This window comes from Papaver somniferum, chromosome 6 (genome assembly GCF_003573695.1).
Source record: "Papaver somniferum cultivar HN1 chromosome 6, ASM357369v1, whole genome shotgun sequence".
Classification (NCBI taxonomy): Eukaryota; Viridiplantae; Streptophyta; class Magnoliopsida; order Ranunculales; family Papaveraceae; genus Papaver; species Papaver somniferum.
In genome coordinates, this window is record NC_039363.1 from 144,778,751 (window position 1) to 144,796,980 (window position 18,230).

Sequence of the window (18,230 nt, forward strand, 5' to 3'; positions counted from 1 at the left end):
TAAGCAACACTAATATCATTCCGCACCATGAAGGCATAAACTTATAGTTGATTACACATGATAAACAAATTACAATGCACATGAGATCGGATCTACCAGGGATGGATCCAGAAATCTTGGTAGGATAGGGTTGGAATATTATTAGTCGTCAATGCGGTCGAAGGCCGCGCAAAATTTTTTGAACGAGTTACATAAATAATGGTTAGCTAGAATTTACCTGTAAAATACTAGATACATAGACAAACACAACATTAAAATCCGCAAATTTTAATTTTGAAAAGTGATTGGAGAAAGATATTTATGATTTATAAAGAAAAAATGGAAAAGTAAATGGATGTGACCAATGTAGTCAATATCGGCCGTATCGGCCGATATATCGGGGATATTTCGGATATCGGCCCAAAACGATACGATAAGAAGGATATCGGGGATACGATATTCGTCCGATAATATCGGCCGTATCGGTCGAATATCGGCCGTTTCAGTCAAATATCGGCCGTATCGGTCGATACGAAATTTTCCTACATTTCCTGATATGAGACGGTATTGGTCGTTTTCTATAAAGTTTAAGGGTAATTTTGGCGAAGAAAGTCTTCCGGGTGGTAGTAGAGGTGCATGTAGCTCTCGAAGCAAGTCTACTAAAATTACTCTTTTGTTTTTTTTGATAAAATTGATGTTATCTATTATATCTTATCCGAAAATGTGTAGAGAAATGTTTAATATAAAATTATAGTCTCTAAATCTAGAACCGATATTTCAACGATAATATCCCCGAAATAAAATCGTACCAGTGTATCGGTCCCGGCCGAGATGAACCGATATCCGATATTAACTATATTGGATGTGACAAAGAAAATTCTATGTTTTAAACAAGTTTTTGGGCTAAAAATTAATTATGCTACAACTACAAGGATTGATCAAAAATAAAGGTGGGCTAATTACTAATTCTTAAAATAAAGGTGGTCTAACTACTAATTTTCAAAAAATTATCATTACTAAATTTTTAACTTGCTAAAAATAGGGACGGGCTATAGCACGGTATAGCCCCTTGCTAGGCCCGTCCCTGGGATTTACTACTATCCAGTCGTCACTCACTGTACTAAAACTCATTCGTAATAACATTTCTCTCAATACATCGCAAATATGGAAAATGTCTCTTTCAATCCTTGTTAGTTCCTTACACATGTAAAGGAGAAACTTGTCGCATCATATATGTTTTTGTTGATTTTGCTGAATTTGAATGATGTTATTCAACTCATTTTAAACACGCTTGAGTTTGAACTGGTTCTCCAATGAGCGGTATAACTGGAAAATTTTCGCAGGTACAAATCCCGATCAGAAAACCGTCTGGGTCATGGAAGAACAATTGATCGATGTAGACTCCATCCTCTTCGACTGTCCTCTGGACAAAATCAATCCCTTTTTGCTGAAGCTTATTCTCTACTATAGTCATGCTCTCACACTACACAAGCGCATCAGTCATCCTCATTTAGTATGCAAAATTATATCTCAATCAAAAGCATCCTAATTTATGGATTACAAACATTGTGTTTTTCATTGTATTTTTCATTCGACGTATTATGGGATAAAAATGTAAGCGTTATCTCGGTCGGTCAGCTGGCACAGTGCATTTAAATACATGTCATTGCACCAATATGCCCATTAATATCAGTTAATCTCAATATAAAGTGCAGCAGCTAGAAGCTAGCTTAATTAATTATACCTGGAAAGAGATATGCTGGTCTTTGGGATTAATATTCATTTTCTTTGACATGTTTTCAGGGTTTTCTGATTGCAACAGATGAATTCCAATGCCGTAATTGTGCAACCTGAATTTTTAAAGTAGACAACAATCCAAAATTATTACTAACATATATAAACATAGTTTTTATATACAACGAAAGATGTTATAGTTACCAAGCTCCATGAAACTTAAATGACGCAGGCCTTCTGATTGGTAAAAACCCAAGAACATTTTGATAAAAATCCAGAGATTTCTTTGCTGATCTGCATATAAGCGAGATATGATTCATGGATGTAATTGGTAGAGGCCTGTGAACACGTAAATCACGAAGTCATCCGCGTGTTCACAAACAATATTCGCATACATCATAATTCTTGAATTGTACATCGTATGCGTAACGGGATGATTATATCGATTCATCGACTCGAAGCCTCCGGGCTTGTCATTGTCTAGTCGAATATTATCATGAATAATGTCCGTATAAAGGAATAAATCGAGAATCAAGTATGAATATAAATCATATGAAGTTTAACGCTGAATGTAAGGTGTTGAAATGTAAATGAGACAGATTTACGTGGTTCGGCACGAAGGCCTACATCCACGGGGTTTGGTGTTTCACTATGTATTGAATGGTTACAAAGATAGTCGAATGACTTTAGAATATACATAGGTCTGCGAAAGTAGGGGGATTACTTACTCTTCCTATTTCTCTCTCCTATCTTCTCCTCTAATTGCTCTCCCAAAATGGTCTGCCCCTCCTCTCTTAGTGGAGAGGGGTATTTATAGGGATGGAACGTGGATCCCATCTCTGAGGTGCCGTTGTAATCTTATCTTCTTGTGCTTTGTGCCTATTACGCAGAGGTCTTCGGCATATGCCACGGCCTGAGCTTGAATACGAAGGGTTATCCTCGCTTCTTCCACGAGCTGATCGACACATGTATATCTCTTGGGTATTTAATGCGGGTAGATGGATGTCTGCTCGTGTCAGACAAGTGTCTCTTTGTCTGGTCATATCTGTGTCATCCTAACTTCCTCTCGGCCGTTGATCTGGGATCTTCCTCGGGATTGGGTGTGTTAATACCCAAGGGGTATTATCTGGTGCTCCTCTGAGCCATCATACCTTTGTGGTCCTCTGTCCCTGACCGTCAGATCTGCTGACCGATGGCATCTTCTGATGAGATGCTTGCTATCATGTTTTGATGTCTCGCTTCGCATGCCTTCCACGTGTCTCTTTCTGTACACGTGGTGGATGATGAAAGGTGTACATACAATTTGCCCCTCTTCTTCTAACTTGGGCGTATTTTTCAATTTTGAAGAAGAAAGGTAGTCCTACACGTTTCCCACTTTGCATTAACTTCTCCCATAACTGCTCCTTGGTACGAGGAGCAGTTATTGTCTTCTCTAGCTTCATAAATAGGAAAGAGAATGTGAAAAAACTTTTATCCTTTTCTTGTCAGTGTTCATTCTCTTCTTGTTTTCTTATTCTTGTTCTTTAGTCATTTACTATCACCGTTCTTGTGAGGAATATAACATTCAATTTTCTGTTTCTTTCTTCTGCTTCTTTCGTTTTTGATTGTTGCTGCCCCTGTATCTTTTGATATCTCCGATCCTCCTTTCTTCGATTGCGGTTGGTGCTTGTCGTCCTCTTCTATACAGGTATGGGTTTTTCATTGGTTGTTCATCATTGATTTATCTATGTATCTATTCGTTTGTCTCCTGCTGCTGTGTTCTTGGTTTTGCGATGAAGATCATACATGTCGAAGCATCACAGCTTGCCCCTGTTCTTTGTTACAGCGTCTGTGAATCTGTATCTGAGTATTATCCCTGGAGTCGGATGGAGTATTTTTTAGTTTCTTAGGGTTTTTCATGTTTATCCGGATGAACCATCAATTATGGGTTTTTTGATCTTTAGTGATCTCCTCATATTCTTCTCTAAACTGTTTTTGTGTTTCCTTGTAGACATGTCTGATCGTCCGCGGGCTCCTTACCAAACTCCGTCGTCTAGTCCGCCAAGATCCCCTCCGCGTAGAGATCCTGACAGATCTCCACTTGGGGAAGGTCCTTACAAGTCTTCGCAATCGGATCCTCGGGGTCATAGGGTTTCATCTTCCTCCGGTGCGAAGATTATGCCTTCTAAGAAAGGGGATATGCCGAAGGGTCCTTCTGGATCTAGGTATGCTGTTAACCGCGCCCTTCTCGTCCTCGTGAAGATTCTAGGAGTACGCAGGCTCCTCCTCGTGATGACTCTAGGAGTACGCGGGCTCCTCCTCCTCGTACTGAAATAGTGGATGCCCCGCCCCTTCGTTCAATGGCTCCTCCTTCAGTGCCTCCGCAGAAATCTTTGCCGCCTCCTCCCGCGGTTTCTTTCAAAGGGAAGTACTCCAAGGGTACTATGTCGAGAGCTGATCCGTCTACAAATCTTCCTTCTAAAAGGAAAGCTTCGGAATTGGGTCCTACTTCTGATTCCGCAGACGAAGAAGAAACTGTCCCCGTGATACGCAGCATTTCAGTTGGTAAGAAGAAGGTCACTTTCAAGCATATTGATCTTGAGATGTTCAAGGAAAAACATGAACTCAAGCTTTTGAGGTTCGCTTCTATGCTCCTGACGATGATATCACCTACGAGCTCCTTGCTAATTATCAGTTTGACGAGTTTCATCTGTTGACTACGGTTGGAGCCTTCGAGGCGGGTCTTATGTTGCCCTTATATAAGTCGGGTGACTCCTTTTATTATGACGTGTTGGCTAGTCGCGAAGGCTCTTCCACGAACACTCATAATCGTTCTGTCACAACTATCTGGGAATTATCTTCGTTCACTGAAGGAATGTTACTGCGGAGCAAGGAGAGACTATGATGACCTGCTATGATGACTGCTATGTTCCAAATCCTGCTGAGAGAGTGGTACACTCCTCAGAACTTTAGTTCTTTTGGGGATTATGTCAACAGCAAAACCGTAAGCCGTGGAGTGTTAGTCTTCGTAATATTGCTGCTCCCCGTGGTGAAATTCGTCTTTTGAGTGAGGTGAGTGATGCCAAGCTGAAGTATGTTCCTGGTACTGAGGGATCTGCTAAACGGAAACTCTTTCCTGCTCGTGAAAGGATTAAGCGTGACCATGATTATGAATGGCATGCTACTGTTATTGAGGTAGTTGGTCCTTGGGCTTACGGATGGATTCCGGGTCCACGTGGTTGGCGTCCTTCTGAAAATAGCAAGCCTCGTGAAACTCCTCCTGCTCGTTATGGAGATTTCTGTCCTTGGCGTCCTAATTTCGCGGGCATGAATTTTCCTTATGCTCTTGATGTCGTTGATGGAGATGAGGAGGAGGGTTCTGGTGCTATCCATCCATCAAGAGTGTGCTGCTGCCAAGGTATAGTTTCTTCTTATATTCTCTATCTTTTGCCCCTTTTTCCTTGCTTGAAATAATTTTCATTTTTGAAGTGAGGGAAAAAATGAGCCTTTGTGGGATGTATACTGGTTTGTAGGTGTCGAAGAAGAAGAAACTTGGACCCAAACAATCTTCTACTGCGGTTATCGGTGAGGCTGAGGGTTATGAGGAGGTTACGAGTCCCGTAAACCAAGGGTATGGTGAGGATGAAGAAATGTCCAACGGAGAAGAGCGTACCGACACTTCTTACCCTGATGACGAAGGTGGTAATGGTGAAGAAGAGTTTCGCGGGTGTGATGGTGAGGCTGAAGTTGCCGGGTGGTGATCTAGAAGAAGTTGCGCGGGTGGTGATGGTGAGGCTGAGGGTAATATTACCGTCGGTGGTACTGGTGGGAGTGGATCTGCCCCTGTTGGCGATGACATTGTTGGTGTGGGTACTTGCCCGTATTTCCCCAGAATTCTTTTCGGTAGGATATATTCCGCGGGGGAATCCTTCGATGTGACTGCTGCCATGGGTCTTGCCGAGGACTTCTCATTGCTTTCCCCACATGATGATTGGGATGTGCTTGGGGACTTGGCAAAGAAGGTACCACTGATCAGCAAGCTGAGAACGCAGGTGGTCATGCTGAGGGTGGTAATGTCGAGACTTGCGCGGGTGAGGAGATAACCGCCAAGGGGAAGTCTGCGGTTGAGTCTCCTTCCGAGGATTTCCCTTTCTCGCTAATGCCTGAAGGTGAAGATGCCATTTTGGCTTGGCTAAAAGAAGAACCTGATGTTCGTCCCTAACCCTGCCCCCGTGGTCACTGGTGAGAAGAATTCCGACGCTTATACTCGTCGAATGATGCAAGTCTTCTGAAGCCCGCGTTGCTGAGATGTGGGAGAAGAATCTTAGAGCTTCGGAAGCTAATTTAGTGGTTGACCCTCCCTCCTCTGTTGCTGATATGATGGCCATAGCTGATGGGTACCAGTACGGTTTTCCCCAGCAGTGTTTTAGAGGTAAATCCTTGTACTCTTTTATGATATCCGCGCATTGTGTTCTTCGTGATATCTGATCCCTTTGGTATAATAATGTTTGTTGTTTGTGACGTAGATGATGAGGAGCGAACATTGTAACCATGTTTATACCAATTCTTCAAAGCAAAGTCTTTAAAGTTGGAGGCCAAGCTTCGTCATAGGAAGAGGAACTGTCTGCGGCTGAAGCGGAAATAAATGAACTGAGGGGCCGTCTGAAGGAAAAAGAACAGCTGGGTAACGCTGAGGAGAATCTTCGTTCAGAACTTGCTATAGTCCGCAACGAATTGGAGCAGACTCGTAGAAGTGTCTCGTCCTTCACAGGTTTGTATTTTATCTTTTCACTCCTTGTGATTCCCTATCTGTATTTTGGTGTTCTGTCTGAGTCTCCCCACCCTATCTTCAGTGGGTGGAGTCCCCGAGTTGATATGGCTTCGGAAAGAAAGGGAACGACAGAAATCCCGTATTGCAGAGTTGGTGGGTAAGTTGAAGAGCGAAGCCGTAAAGTGGAATGCTCGTGCTGATGAGCACAACGCCTTAACAGCTGAGTGGCGTGAAAAGCGAACACTGATGGTTGATATGCAAAATAAGTACAATCATGACCGTTGTTTGTTTAATGGTACGCTGCTATGGACGCGTGACAACCTGCGTGATGCTCGAGACATGCTTCAGACTTAGAGGCTAGAGTGCGCTTTTTAGAAGGAGAGTTACAACAGGCTCGTTCTTTCTTAGGCCCCGGGGTTAGGGATAGTATGCTGCGTCTTTCCGAGGAAAGAGATAATGCTAGGGCCGAGGTTGGTGCTCTTAGTAAAGCCCTAGCAGCGTCTCGAGCGATGTTGCTCGCCAAGTGGAGTCTGAAAGAGATCTTGAGATGAATGTGTATCGACTCATAAAAGGATGGGGGAGGTGAATGATGAAGTCAACCATCTTCGTCACTTGGATTCGATGAAGCAGGTAGATTTAGACGAGTCAATTTGCTCTTACGAACCTTCAAACGGATTATAAGAAACTATCCACCGAATATGACTTTCTTGATGAGGCTCGGGACGCAGTTGTCAATGAGTATGAGAGGCTTCGGCTAATGTCGAAGGTATAACCTCGTTTTATCGAGTGTGATTCTGTTATTTCTTCGTTTTAACCCCTTGGTATTTTTTTTTCAGCACTCGAGGGACAGCTTCACGCAGCAAATGATGAGCTTAAAAAGACTCAATCTGCCTTAGTGCAGCAGGAAGGACAAGCCAACTATTTCAAAGGGTTGGCCGCGTCTCGTGAGGAAGCAGCGGAGATTGCCTCCAAAGAGGCGGAACGCCTATCTGTATTGCTGTCTCAGGCCAACCAGCGGACCGCTGTTATCACTTATAAGCTCGATGTCAGTTGGCTGAAGAGACCAACAAAGTCCTGGATAAGATTGAACTTGGCTTAAAGTCGAACATGGTCTTGTCAAGAATTATCCGCGCGTCCCCTTCCCGCGCCTTGCCTGGTTCTTCTGGGCCTCTTCAGGTGGTAGCGTACCTTCATCTCGCAGAGACAACCCGTTGATGGAGCTGTATCGTCCAAGTAGATTTCTTTTTTAGTCATAGAAAGTTGATCCTTGTTGATTATATAATTTCGGATCATTTTTTGATGTGTTTCCTGTTTATCTTATTTGCTGAATCTTGTAATCAACTCTTTATGAAATGGATCATCCTTTTGGCATACCTGCGTTATCAATTCATCTTTTTATTTTAAGTATTGTGAAGTGTTAAACTAGAAATAACTTGTTTTGTAAAAAGTTGAGAGTGTTTGAGTGCGACACCGAAGGTAAATACCTTCGTGATCGTCTTGAGACCTGTCACCCCGCTGGCGAATCCTGGGCCAGAGGATTCCCAAACGGTGGGGGCCGAGGCAGCGTTCTAGGATATGGAATGCTTATTTGAAAATTTACATGCACCCATTCCGTCGACCCGCTGCCTTAAAATTGGTTGGGTATCTCTTTCTGCTGGGTGCCTTCCCCCTGGTCTTACACTCATAGACACTGATAGGGGAGCCCTGAGAGATTGTAGATTAACTACTTTCCCCAATATTGTTAATATTATGTAATGTACATGCGTTCATCCAGCGGCCTTTTGACCATTTCGTTTACTTGAAGATTTCCCAAAAAGTTTGTTTGATTGATAGGTTGAGGCCTGCTACTCCTCGTCCAGAGATAGAAACATGTAAAGCGGTTACGCTGCCTTCTTCTTCTGGTATTCTTCACGCAGATGCAAAGCTGCGCTGCTCCTATGGGTAGTACGGTTTGAGCCATTTAGCATTCCAAGGGTGCCGGAGGACCTCGCCTTTCAGATTGCGAAGATAGTAGGAACCGTTTCCCGCAATGTCGTGTATTATAAAAGGTCCTCCCCATGTAGGTGCTAACTTTCCCCATTTCTTCTCTCGTTGATACTGCGGGATTGTTCTTAGCACATACTGCCCTTCTACAAAATTTCGAAGCTTAACCTTTTTGTTGTACTCTCTCGCTAGTCTCCGTTGATAATTTTCCATCTTTGCAATGCTGCTTCCCTCCTTCCTTCCAGGTCGTCCAGTCTCTCTAACATCATGTCTGTTGTGAGATTTTTCTCCCATGCTTCGGTCTTTGTGGTTGGCATGAGGATCTCTGTTGGGATGACTGCTTCAGCTCCATAAGTGAGGAGAAATGGGGACTCCCCAGTGGCAGATCTTCGTGTTGTCCTGTATGCCCATAATACATTGTGTAGCTGTTCACACCATCGCCCCTTGTGTTCGTCTAATTGCTTTTTGAGGATAAGGGCGAGGGTCTTGTTGTAGCTTCCGCTTGTCCGTTGCTTTGAGGGTATATGGGGGTGGACTTGTTTTTCCTTATTTTGAAAGTGTCGAAGAGCATGTCTATGTTTTTCCCCTGTAATTGTTTACCATTATCGGACACGATTTCCGCTGGTATGCCGAACCTGCAAATAATGTTTTGGAATATGAAAGTAAACACGTCCACGTCTCTGATCCTGGCTAAGGCTTTGGCTTCCACCCATTTACTGAAGTAGTCCGTGGCTACTATCAAAAATCGTCTTTTCCCTGATCCTTCGATGAAAGGCCCAACGATATCTATGCCCCATTTTGCAATGGCCACGGACTATCCACAGAATTCAACGTTGTTGCTGGTGCGTGTATCTTTTTGGCGAAACGCTGACATTCTTCACATCGTCGGGACATTCTTGCGCATCTTGTATCATTGTGGGCCAGTAATATCCTTGCATTTTTGCTTTGTCGGCTAGTGATCTCATGCCGCTATGATTCCCGCGTCACCATAATGGATGTCGTTTAGAATTCGATGCCCCTCTTTCCTGGATAAGCAACGTAGTAACGGTCCGAGGAAAGATTTCTTGTACAGGATCCATCCCGAAGATCATATCTTCCTACTTTGGAGAGTATTTTCCTGTTTGTTTGTGATCCGCGGGTAAGGTTCCATCCTTGAGAAACGCATGGATCATCATTCTCCAATCATCTTCGTTGTTGAAATCTTCGTCTTGATTTGCTCTTGACAGGATATCTTCTTCGTCAAAATCGTCACGGATGTCTTCTCCCACCTGATCTTCGATATTTTCTTCCACTGTATCTTGATTTGTAGCAAAGGAAAATTGTGTTGCAATCGAGGCTCGTATACCCTTGTTATTTTGATAGCTTCGATACTCTTGTCCTTCAGCATGGATGATATATATGCTAGGGCATCCGCGTGCCTGAGATCCCTTCTGCATAAGTGCCGGAACTTGATGTTCGGAATTTGTGATGCCAATGTTTGGACCAAGGCCATGTAAGCTGAGAGGGTGTCGTCGTACACATTGTATTCGAGCCCTATTTGCCGTATGACAAGCTGCGAATCACTTGTCAGTCTTACATCAGTTACCCCCATCTCTATTATTAAGCGGAGGGCATGTACGACTGCCTCGTATTCGACGATGTTATTAGTATGCTCTTTGAATTCTAACCTGAGTGCCTGTACGATCCTTTCTCCAGTTGGGGTGGTGATGACAATGCCTATTCCTGCCCCTTCCTTATTTTTGGAACCATCAACGAAGACTTCCCATTGTCTTTGACTCGCGGGTTCGAGGACATCAACTGGATCCTTGCTTTCTTCCGTCGGCTTCTGGTATTCCCCTAATCTCTTCGTCGTTGTCCAGGGGGAGGTCTGCTAAGAAATCCGCCAAAACTTGGGATTTTTGGGAATGTTGAATTTCATGAATGATGTTGAATTGGTCCAGGTGGGTGTTCCACTTGGCTATTCTACCTACTTTTCCCGCGCTTTTGAGGACTGCTTCCAGTGGTGCTTTGCATGGGACGCGGATGAAGTGAGTTAGGAAATAGGTTCTCAGCTTTTGAGTAGCCCATACCAATGCCAGGATGAGTTGTTCGATCTTCGTGTAATTCCTTTCCGCAGAATTGAGGGTCTTACTGACATAATAGATAGGGTTCTATCTTCGTATTGGTTTTGACCAACACTGCGCTAACTGCGTCTTCTGTCGCTGCTATGTACAATGCCAAAACCTCATCAGGATCAGGCTTCTGCAGGATTGGAATTGAAGCCAGGTGTTCCTTGATTCTTTGGAAGGCTTCTTCGCATTCTGCGGTCCATTCAAACTTACTCCCTTTTTTGAGAATATTGAAAAAATGTTTGCATTTGTCCGAGGATCGGGCAATAAATCTGCCCAAGGCTGCTAAGGACCCATTGAGCTTTGCACTTCTTTTAAATTCTTCGGAGATGGCATTTCCACTATGGCCTGAATCTTCGCGGGTCTACCTCAATGCCCCTTTTTGTTACCAGATATCCGAGGAATTTCCCTGAGGTGACACCGAAAGTGCATTTTTCTGGATTTACTTTCATGTGATGTTTCCTCATTGCTTCGAAAATATCTCTCAGGTCCTGGTGGTGATCTTTGCGCAGCTACTTTTGACGAGCATGTCATCAACGTAGACTTCTAGGTACTACCAATCCATGGCCTGAAGATAGCATCGACCATTCTTTGGTACGTTGCCCCTGCGTTTCGAAGTCCAAAGGGCATTCTAGTGTAGCAATAAAGGCCATGCGGGGTGTAGAATGCTTGTGTAGTTGATCTTCTTCTGCCAGGGCTACTTGGTTGTAACCAGAATATCCATCCATGAATGACAGCTCTTCGTATCCTTCCACTCGCTTCAACCAGCTGATCTATGCTTGGCAGGGGATAGCTGTCCTTTGGACATGCCTTGTTGAGGTTAGTAAAGTCGATGCATATCCTAACCCCTCCATTTTTCTTAGGAACGACGACCATGTTGGAGATCCATGTAGGGTATTTGACTTCCTTGATGAAGCCTGCTTCTAGTAGTTTCCGAAGTTCTTTTTCTACTGCCTTATGATACTCTGGTGCAACTTTTCTTATTTTCTGCCTGAAAGCGTGCCTGGTTTGATGCGCAGCTCGTGTTGGATTATTTTCGGATCAATCCCCGGCATGTCTCCTAACTTCCAGGCGAATACATCCGCGTATTCTTTAAGTAATTTGGTTAAGGAATCTTCTCTTCTTTCGTCCATTATGGTCCCTACTTTGATCATCTTCGGGTTTTCTTCCGTTCCTATGTTGATTTCTTTTACGGGCTCCACTGGTGTGAACACCGGCTTCGGGTCCCCGAGGACTGGGACGTTCTTTAATTGCTATTTGGTATGTTTCTGTCCTTCGTTGGCTGCTGAAGTACTGCTCTGTGTTAGGACATTATCATCTTTTGTCAAGCCCTTCCCTGTGGTTTCCTTGAGGAACAGGTCTATGGCCTTTTCTTTCGCAGCTTCTTTATTTTTATCCTTCGGGTTTTTCGCTGCTCTTCTGTTCGTTGTTGATACGATCCTGAGTGGTCTGGCACTCTTTTGCAGAGACCCGATCTCCCTTGATTTCCATCACTCCCTCGGGTGTAGGGAACCTGAGATATTGGTAGTAAGTTGCTGCCACTCCCTTGAGTTTATGTACCACTTTCGTCCAATAATGGCGTTATAGGGGGATGGGGCGTCAACCACGCTGAATCGTGTTTCTACTTTCATGGGTCCGGCGTTCACCTGCAACACGATGTCTCCCAATGGCTTTGTGGGCGCTCCATTGAACCCGTAGATGGTGTAATAAGAGGTCATTAGTGTTCATCATGGAGCTTCATCCGTTTGAAGCGTCGTAGAATAGAACGTTCACTGAGCTTCCCCCGTCGATGAGGATCTTTTTGAGGTTACATCCGGCCACTGGTAGTGTGAGGACCAAGGGATCGTTATGGTCTTCCATATCTTCTTCGATATCTTCAGTATCGAAGATATAGGTGCGTCCATCCACTCTTCGTGCTCGTCCACCTCTACGCCATCAATCTTATATAATTCGCAGTGGTCTTCGAATGCTTCGTAGCCTCTTTCCTATCTGCGCTGTAAGTGAGGGCCCTGCGGCTTCGGAACACGAGATGGTGTTGATTGTGCGGTTTCCCTCTGGAAGTTGGACTTGCTTGGTCGTTTGGATCTGTCCTCGGTGACCTCCTTCGTATGTATGTTGAGTTCGCCAGCATCAATCAATTTTTGGATCATTATTTTGAGGTTTTTGCATTTCTCGGTCTGGTGTCCATTGAAGCAATGATACTCACAGTAATCTTTAGACTTCTCGGTTCTTGGGGGTGTTTTCCCTTAGACCACGGCCACTCCAAATTTTCCCTTCCTTTGATCTCTCGCAAGATCCGAGCGTAGCTAGCATTGAGCTTCGTGTAAACCTGATCTTCGAATTTTCGATCGTCTTTTCGTCGTTCATCTCTTCGTTCCTTCCTATCTTCGTGAGGCGTTCCACTGAGCTATTTCTTTTGGCCCCGCTGGTTTGTTCTGCGGAATTGGTACGGTGAGACCTCTGCGTGTGCCCTCGGGTTCTCACGCTGGATTTCTTCAAGACGAGCGTACTTTCAATAATTATTCGAAGATCTCCTTCTGTCTTAGGCGCTTCCATGATCTCAACAAATAGTGGACTCATTCGGTCTAATCCCCACTTGTAGCAGTTGATACTTACTACGGGTCCACACTCCCTATGGCTTGGCAGATCTTGTGCCATCTGTTGGTGTATTCCCTCGTGTTCTCCTTGTAGCCAATTGCCAGAGAAAAATGTTTATCCATTCCAGTGTTGACAGCTTTGTTGTACATGTATGTCCTCAGAAATTTCTCTGCGAGTTAATCGTAGGAGTTGATGGAATCAGGTGGCAGGTTGTCAAACCAAGACAAAGCCGATCCCTTCAGACTTGATGGGAAATATCTACAGAGGACGGCGTCGTTCTGACTCCATCGGGCTAAGATACGGTTATAATACCGGATATGTGCCGCGGGATCAGTGGATCCGTCATAGCATTCAAAAGTTGGGACAGGGCACTTTAACGGAATGGGGGTATTTGCCAGGCGATGAGTTAGGGGCGTGGAGTTAGCTTCTTTCATCACCTCTTCAAGCCTTCCTCCGCCTTGTCTGGATTTTAACTGTTTGATCTCAGCCATCATCTCATCACGCAGCTCCTCCATTGCGCGGTAATATCCCACGTTTTCATGCTCAGTTGAGTGTTTCTTTCTTCGATCTTCTCTATCATAATAGTCTAACTCTTCGGTGGCATATTCCGGATCGGATGCACTGCTTCCCCTGGCGTCATTTGCTAGGATGATTCTTCGGTCTCGATTAGGCTCTGGTGCTTTGGAATTTGCTTCGTCCAGTTGTTGGCTAGTCTTCGTGCTTTGGGCAATCCTATCTTTCAAGTCTTGGTTCTCCCTAACCATAAGAGCTACGTCATCTGCGTAGACCTGCTGGCTCTTTTTCAATTCTTCGAGCTCTACCATCAGTCGGTGGGACTGGTTTGATCCCTTATTGGGAGTTCCGGTTGGTACCCCTACGACCATAGTTCCCCCTTCGTCTACTGTTTGTATTAAGGGTGGCCGAGGATCAGCTTCAATCGTTGGTATCTCCAAGTTTGGTCCCCTAGGTTGAGCTTCCACCCGTGGTACTAAAACCACTGGTAAGGTTTGATTCTGACCGTTGGTTGACGGTATTTCGAAGATTGGTGGATGTGCGGGCTGATGTGTCATAGATTCTGCTACCCCCTCTTTTTGTTGATGGATTTGGCTTGAAACTAAAGTCTTGTTAGCTTCTGTAGCCTGGAGGGCCGCAACAGACTTCGTGGCTGCTGCTTTGAGAGCCGCAGCTGCAATGGAGTTAGTGTTCATAGGTGAAGTGATCTCCGCAGCATCCTTCCTCTGAGTAGTTGTTTTAGCTTTGTCTCCTTTCTGCTTGCTTCGGGTCATGACTGAGTTAACCCTCGGTGTTTCCTTTGATGAGGCTTTGGTTTTTCCTGCCTCTAGTATCTTCTCCATTTTTAATCTTTTTCTGCATAGGGGAACAAATAAGGAGAACCAAAGATATCCACGAGGATCGGGTTGGCGCCATTCGTACCCGCAAGACTATTGGAATAGAAGGAAATGAGCTGCCCAAGGGCCTTAATAGAAGAGAAATGTAAAGACTTCATCGGTCTAGTTTTTGCAATACAAATCCTCTAATAAACGATCATGAATCTTGTTTTCAGACTACTTTTGAAAAAAAAACTCTTCAAAAGGCAGATCCGTCGCGAGGACTCATGAATCTGGATTATTAAGTCTTAGTTGAGGAAAACACCTCACGTGCAAATCTGTGATAGATAGCCGCGGGTTTGTCTGCTTTGAAATGGTGTTTGTGAAAATGAAGACCATGAACCCAGAATAAAAAAGGTTTTGAAAGCACGCTGAACCCAGAATAGGGCACAAACATAATGCGCGTTTTAAGGTGAAATCACAGGATAAGATAAATCTTTTACCGGGACAAGGTCCCTGTTTCTAGCGCCAAATTGTGAACACGTAAATCACGAAGCCATCCGCGTGTTCACAAACAATATTCGCATACATCCTAATTCTAGAATTGTACATCGTATGTGTAACGGGATGATTGTATCGATTCATCGACTCGAAGCCTCCGGGCTTGTCATTGTCTAGTCGAATATTATCATGAATAATGTTTGTATAAAGGAATAAATCGAGAATCAAGTATGAATATAAATCATATGAAGTTTAACGTTGAATGTAAGGTGCTGAAATGTAAATGAGACAGATTTACGTAGTTCGGCACTAAGGCCTACATCCACGAGGTTTGGTGTTTCACTATGTATTGAATGGTTACAAAGATAGTCGAATGACTTTAGAGTATACATAGGTCTGCGGAAGTAGGGGGATTACTTACTCTTCTTATTTCTCTCTCCTATCTTCTCCTCTAATTGCTCTCCCAAAATGGTCTTCCCCTCCTCTCTTAGTGGAGAGGGGTATTTATAGGGATGGAACGTGGGTCCCATCTCTGAGGTGCCGTTGTAATCTTATCTTCTTGTGCTTTGTGCCTATTACGCAGAGGTCTTCGGCATATGCCGCGGCCTGAGCTTGAATACGAACGGTTATCCTCGCTTCTTCCATGAGCTGATCGACACGTGTACATCTCTTGGGTATTTAATGCGGGTAGATGGATGTCTGCTCGTGTCAGACAAGTGTCTCTTTGTCTGGTCATATCTGTGTCAGCCTAACTTCCTCTCGGCCGTTGATCTGGGATCTTCCTCGGGATTGGGTGTGTTAATACCCAAGGGGTATTATCTGGTGCTCCTATGAGCCATCATACCTCTGTGATCCTCTGTCCCTGAACGTCAGATCTGCTGACCGATGGCATCTTCTGATGAGATGCTTGTTATCATGCTTTGATGTCTCGCTTCGCATGCCACGTGTCTCTTTCTGTACACGTGGTGGATGATGAAAGGTGTACATACAAGGCCCTTCCATCAAGAAACTAATTTTAGCTATATATATACAAGTGGGAATTTATATGATCAACAAGGGGAAATAAGATTTCGACCTAGAGAAAAATGAAATCAACAAGTTGGGAAGATTTTGTAATTGTGACCGTTGTTGAGTCGCCAAAATGTGCTTCTTAAATTTATAGACTTTTGAATGAATGATTCACTGAGTTATATACCAGGATTGTTGATAGGGACACACTTGCGTCTCGGACACATCCATTCTCAAGCTACAGGTACAAAAGTCGGGCGAGGAGAACCTTTTTAATAACGGTCGAATTTAGATCCTAACACGTGCATCATCACTTAAAATCGCTGCGTATCAAGTACCATCAAGCTAATTTATGTATGGTTCATATCAAAATGGTAGTTCAGACATCAAATGTCCGAACGAATAAGCCCATTGTTGTGTGACAATATCGGTATATAATCAAATACATGAGGTCACCATCTACGAAAGTGTGGTCGAGTTGCCATTTATGTGGTTCCTCGTACTTGCAATCTAATATGTATCACCTCTTCTGTGGCTCGGAATAAAGTATTCCTTCAAAGGCTGATATTAGGTCGCCTAGTGGTAATGCTAAGCAATGATCTCTGAAGAAGTGGATTTTGCACCATGTGTCGATGCTGGAAGGAACAGACAGCTGCTGTGTTTGGCATAAAAAATCATTCGTGTCAACTTCAAGTTTAGTGCACGGGAACCCAAAATTAACACTTTTACAAGGCGCAAGCTCATGTTCTTTTTTTGTTTTTTTTTTTTTTTTGTTGTTCCTTCGGGCATTGAGGACATCCATAACATGGCTCGGTGCAAAGATCTGACGTAAAAATCGGGAGCCGGGGTTATTCCCATTTGTGGTAATTGAACTATTGTCCTTGTTTTTGATGGGCCTTTATAAATATCCCTAACATACTTTATAAATGTCCCTGATGGCATAATTGAAATTTTATATAAAAACATAATCTTAATAATTCCTTATTTAGTTTTTTCGTTCTTCTTCTCCGCTTCCAAAAAAATCAGTCGAACCTAGCTAACTCCATCGCTTCTATCAGTACCACCATCGTCTCTTACGCCACCACCGTAACCAACACCATCTTCACAAACACGATTGTATCCATCGTCACAGCCACAACCATTACTACTGTTTCTCCAATCAATTTAGATCTAATCAATCAATTTTAAATCAATTTTCATGTTTAAATCATAGATCTGATAGTTTTAGGGTTCTTCTTCTAACGATGATTTCTTCACCGTCACCAGCTCTGCAACTATCACCATCTTCATCGCTGCCAACTGGTTCGTGATTTCGAAGATTAATTTTCAAAATCATATTTGACGAGATGGGGATTCGATTTAGGATTTTGTATCTGCTCAATTGGTTCAGATGGTTCGAATTGGTGTTGAAGCTTCAGAGCAGACAGTGGCGGTTGCTCCTATGGATTATAGATTGTGGTTGATGTTTTTGTTGGTGGATCTGAAACTGCAGCTGGTGGAAGAATGGGTCTGATGCGGGAAGATTCACAATTAGATGAATTTTAGGGTAGTGACAAATTTTAGGGTAGTGACAAATGTGTAGGAATTACAGGGAATATAGAATTATGAAGAGAGAAGTAAGGATGATAATGGTAACGACGGTGGTGGTTCTGGTGGCGATGGTGATGGTGGTTCGAATTGGTGTTGAAGCTTCATAGAAAACAGTGACGGTTGCTGCTATGGATTATAAATGGTGGTTGATGGTTTTGTCGACGGATCTGAAACTGCATCTGGTGAAATGGTAGCATTTTTCCATCAGCATGGATAAACATCCATTGTTGATCCAACATAGTGTTGATCCAACTGAAATGGATAAACATCGATTGTTGATCCAATTGAAATGGATAAGCTACTGTTGTTGATACAAAATTATCTGAACTGACGGTGGCGGCGGCGACGGTGGCGGTGGTTGCTGCTATGGATTATTAACGGTGGTTGATGGTTTTGATGGTGGATCTGAAACTGCAGCTGGTGAAATGGTAGCATTTTTCCATCAGCATGGATAAACATCCATTGTTGATCCAACTAAAATGGATAAACTTATAATGTTGATCCAACTGCAATGGATAAACTTCTACTGTTGATCCAACTGCAATGGATAAACTTCTACTGTGAAATGGATAAACTTCTACTGTTTATCAAGGGTATATCAATTCCAGTTTTATGCCACTTACTGTTGATCCATCATCATGGATAAACATT

General features: G+C 43.5%; 1 protein-coding gene across 1 annotated transcript; it reads right to left on the reverse strand.

Moving 5' to 3' along the window:
- Positions 1–1,255: 1,255 nt before the first annotated feature.
- LOC113291616 lies at positions 1,256–2,072 on the reverse strand (the record flags this gene model as incomplete). Its single annotated transcript, XM_026541131.1, has 3 exons — positions 1,256–1,462; positions 1,724–1,829; positions 1,918–2,072. Coding segments are annotated over 3 exons (468 nt in total), but the record flags the coding sequence as incomplete, so codon positions are not given.
- Positions 2,073–18,230: the final 16,158 nt, after the last annotated feature.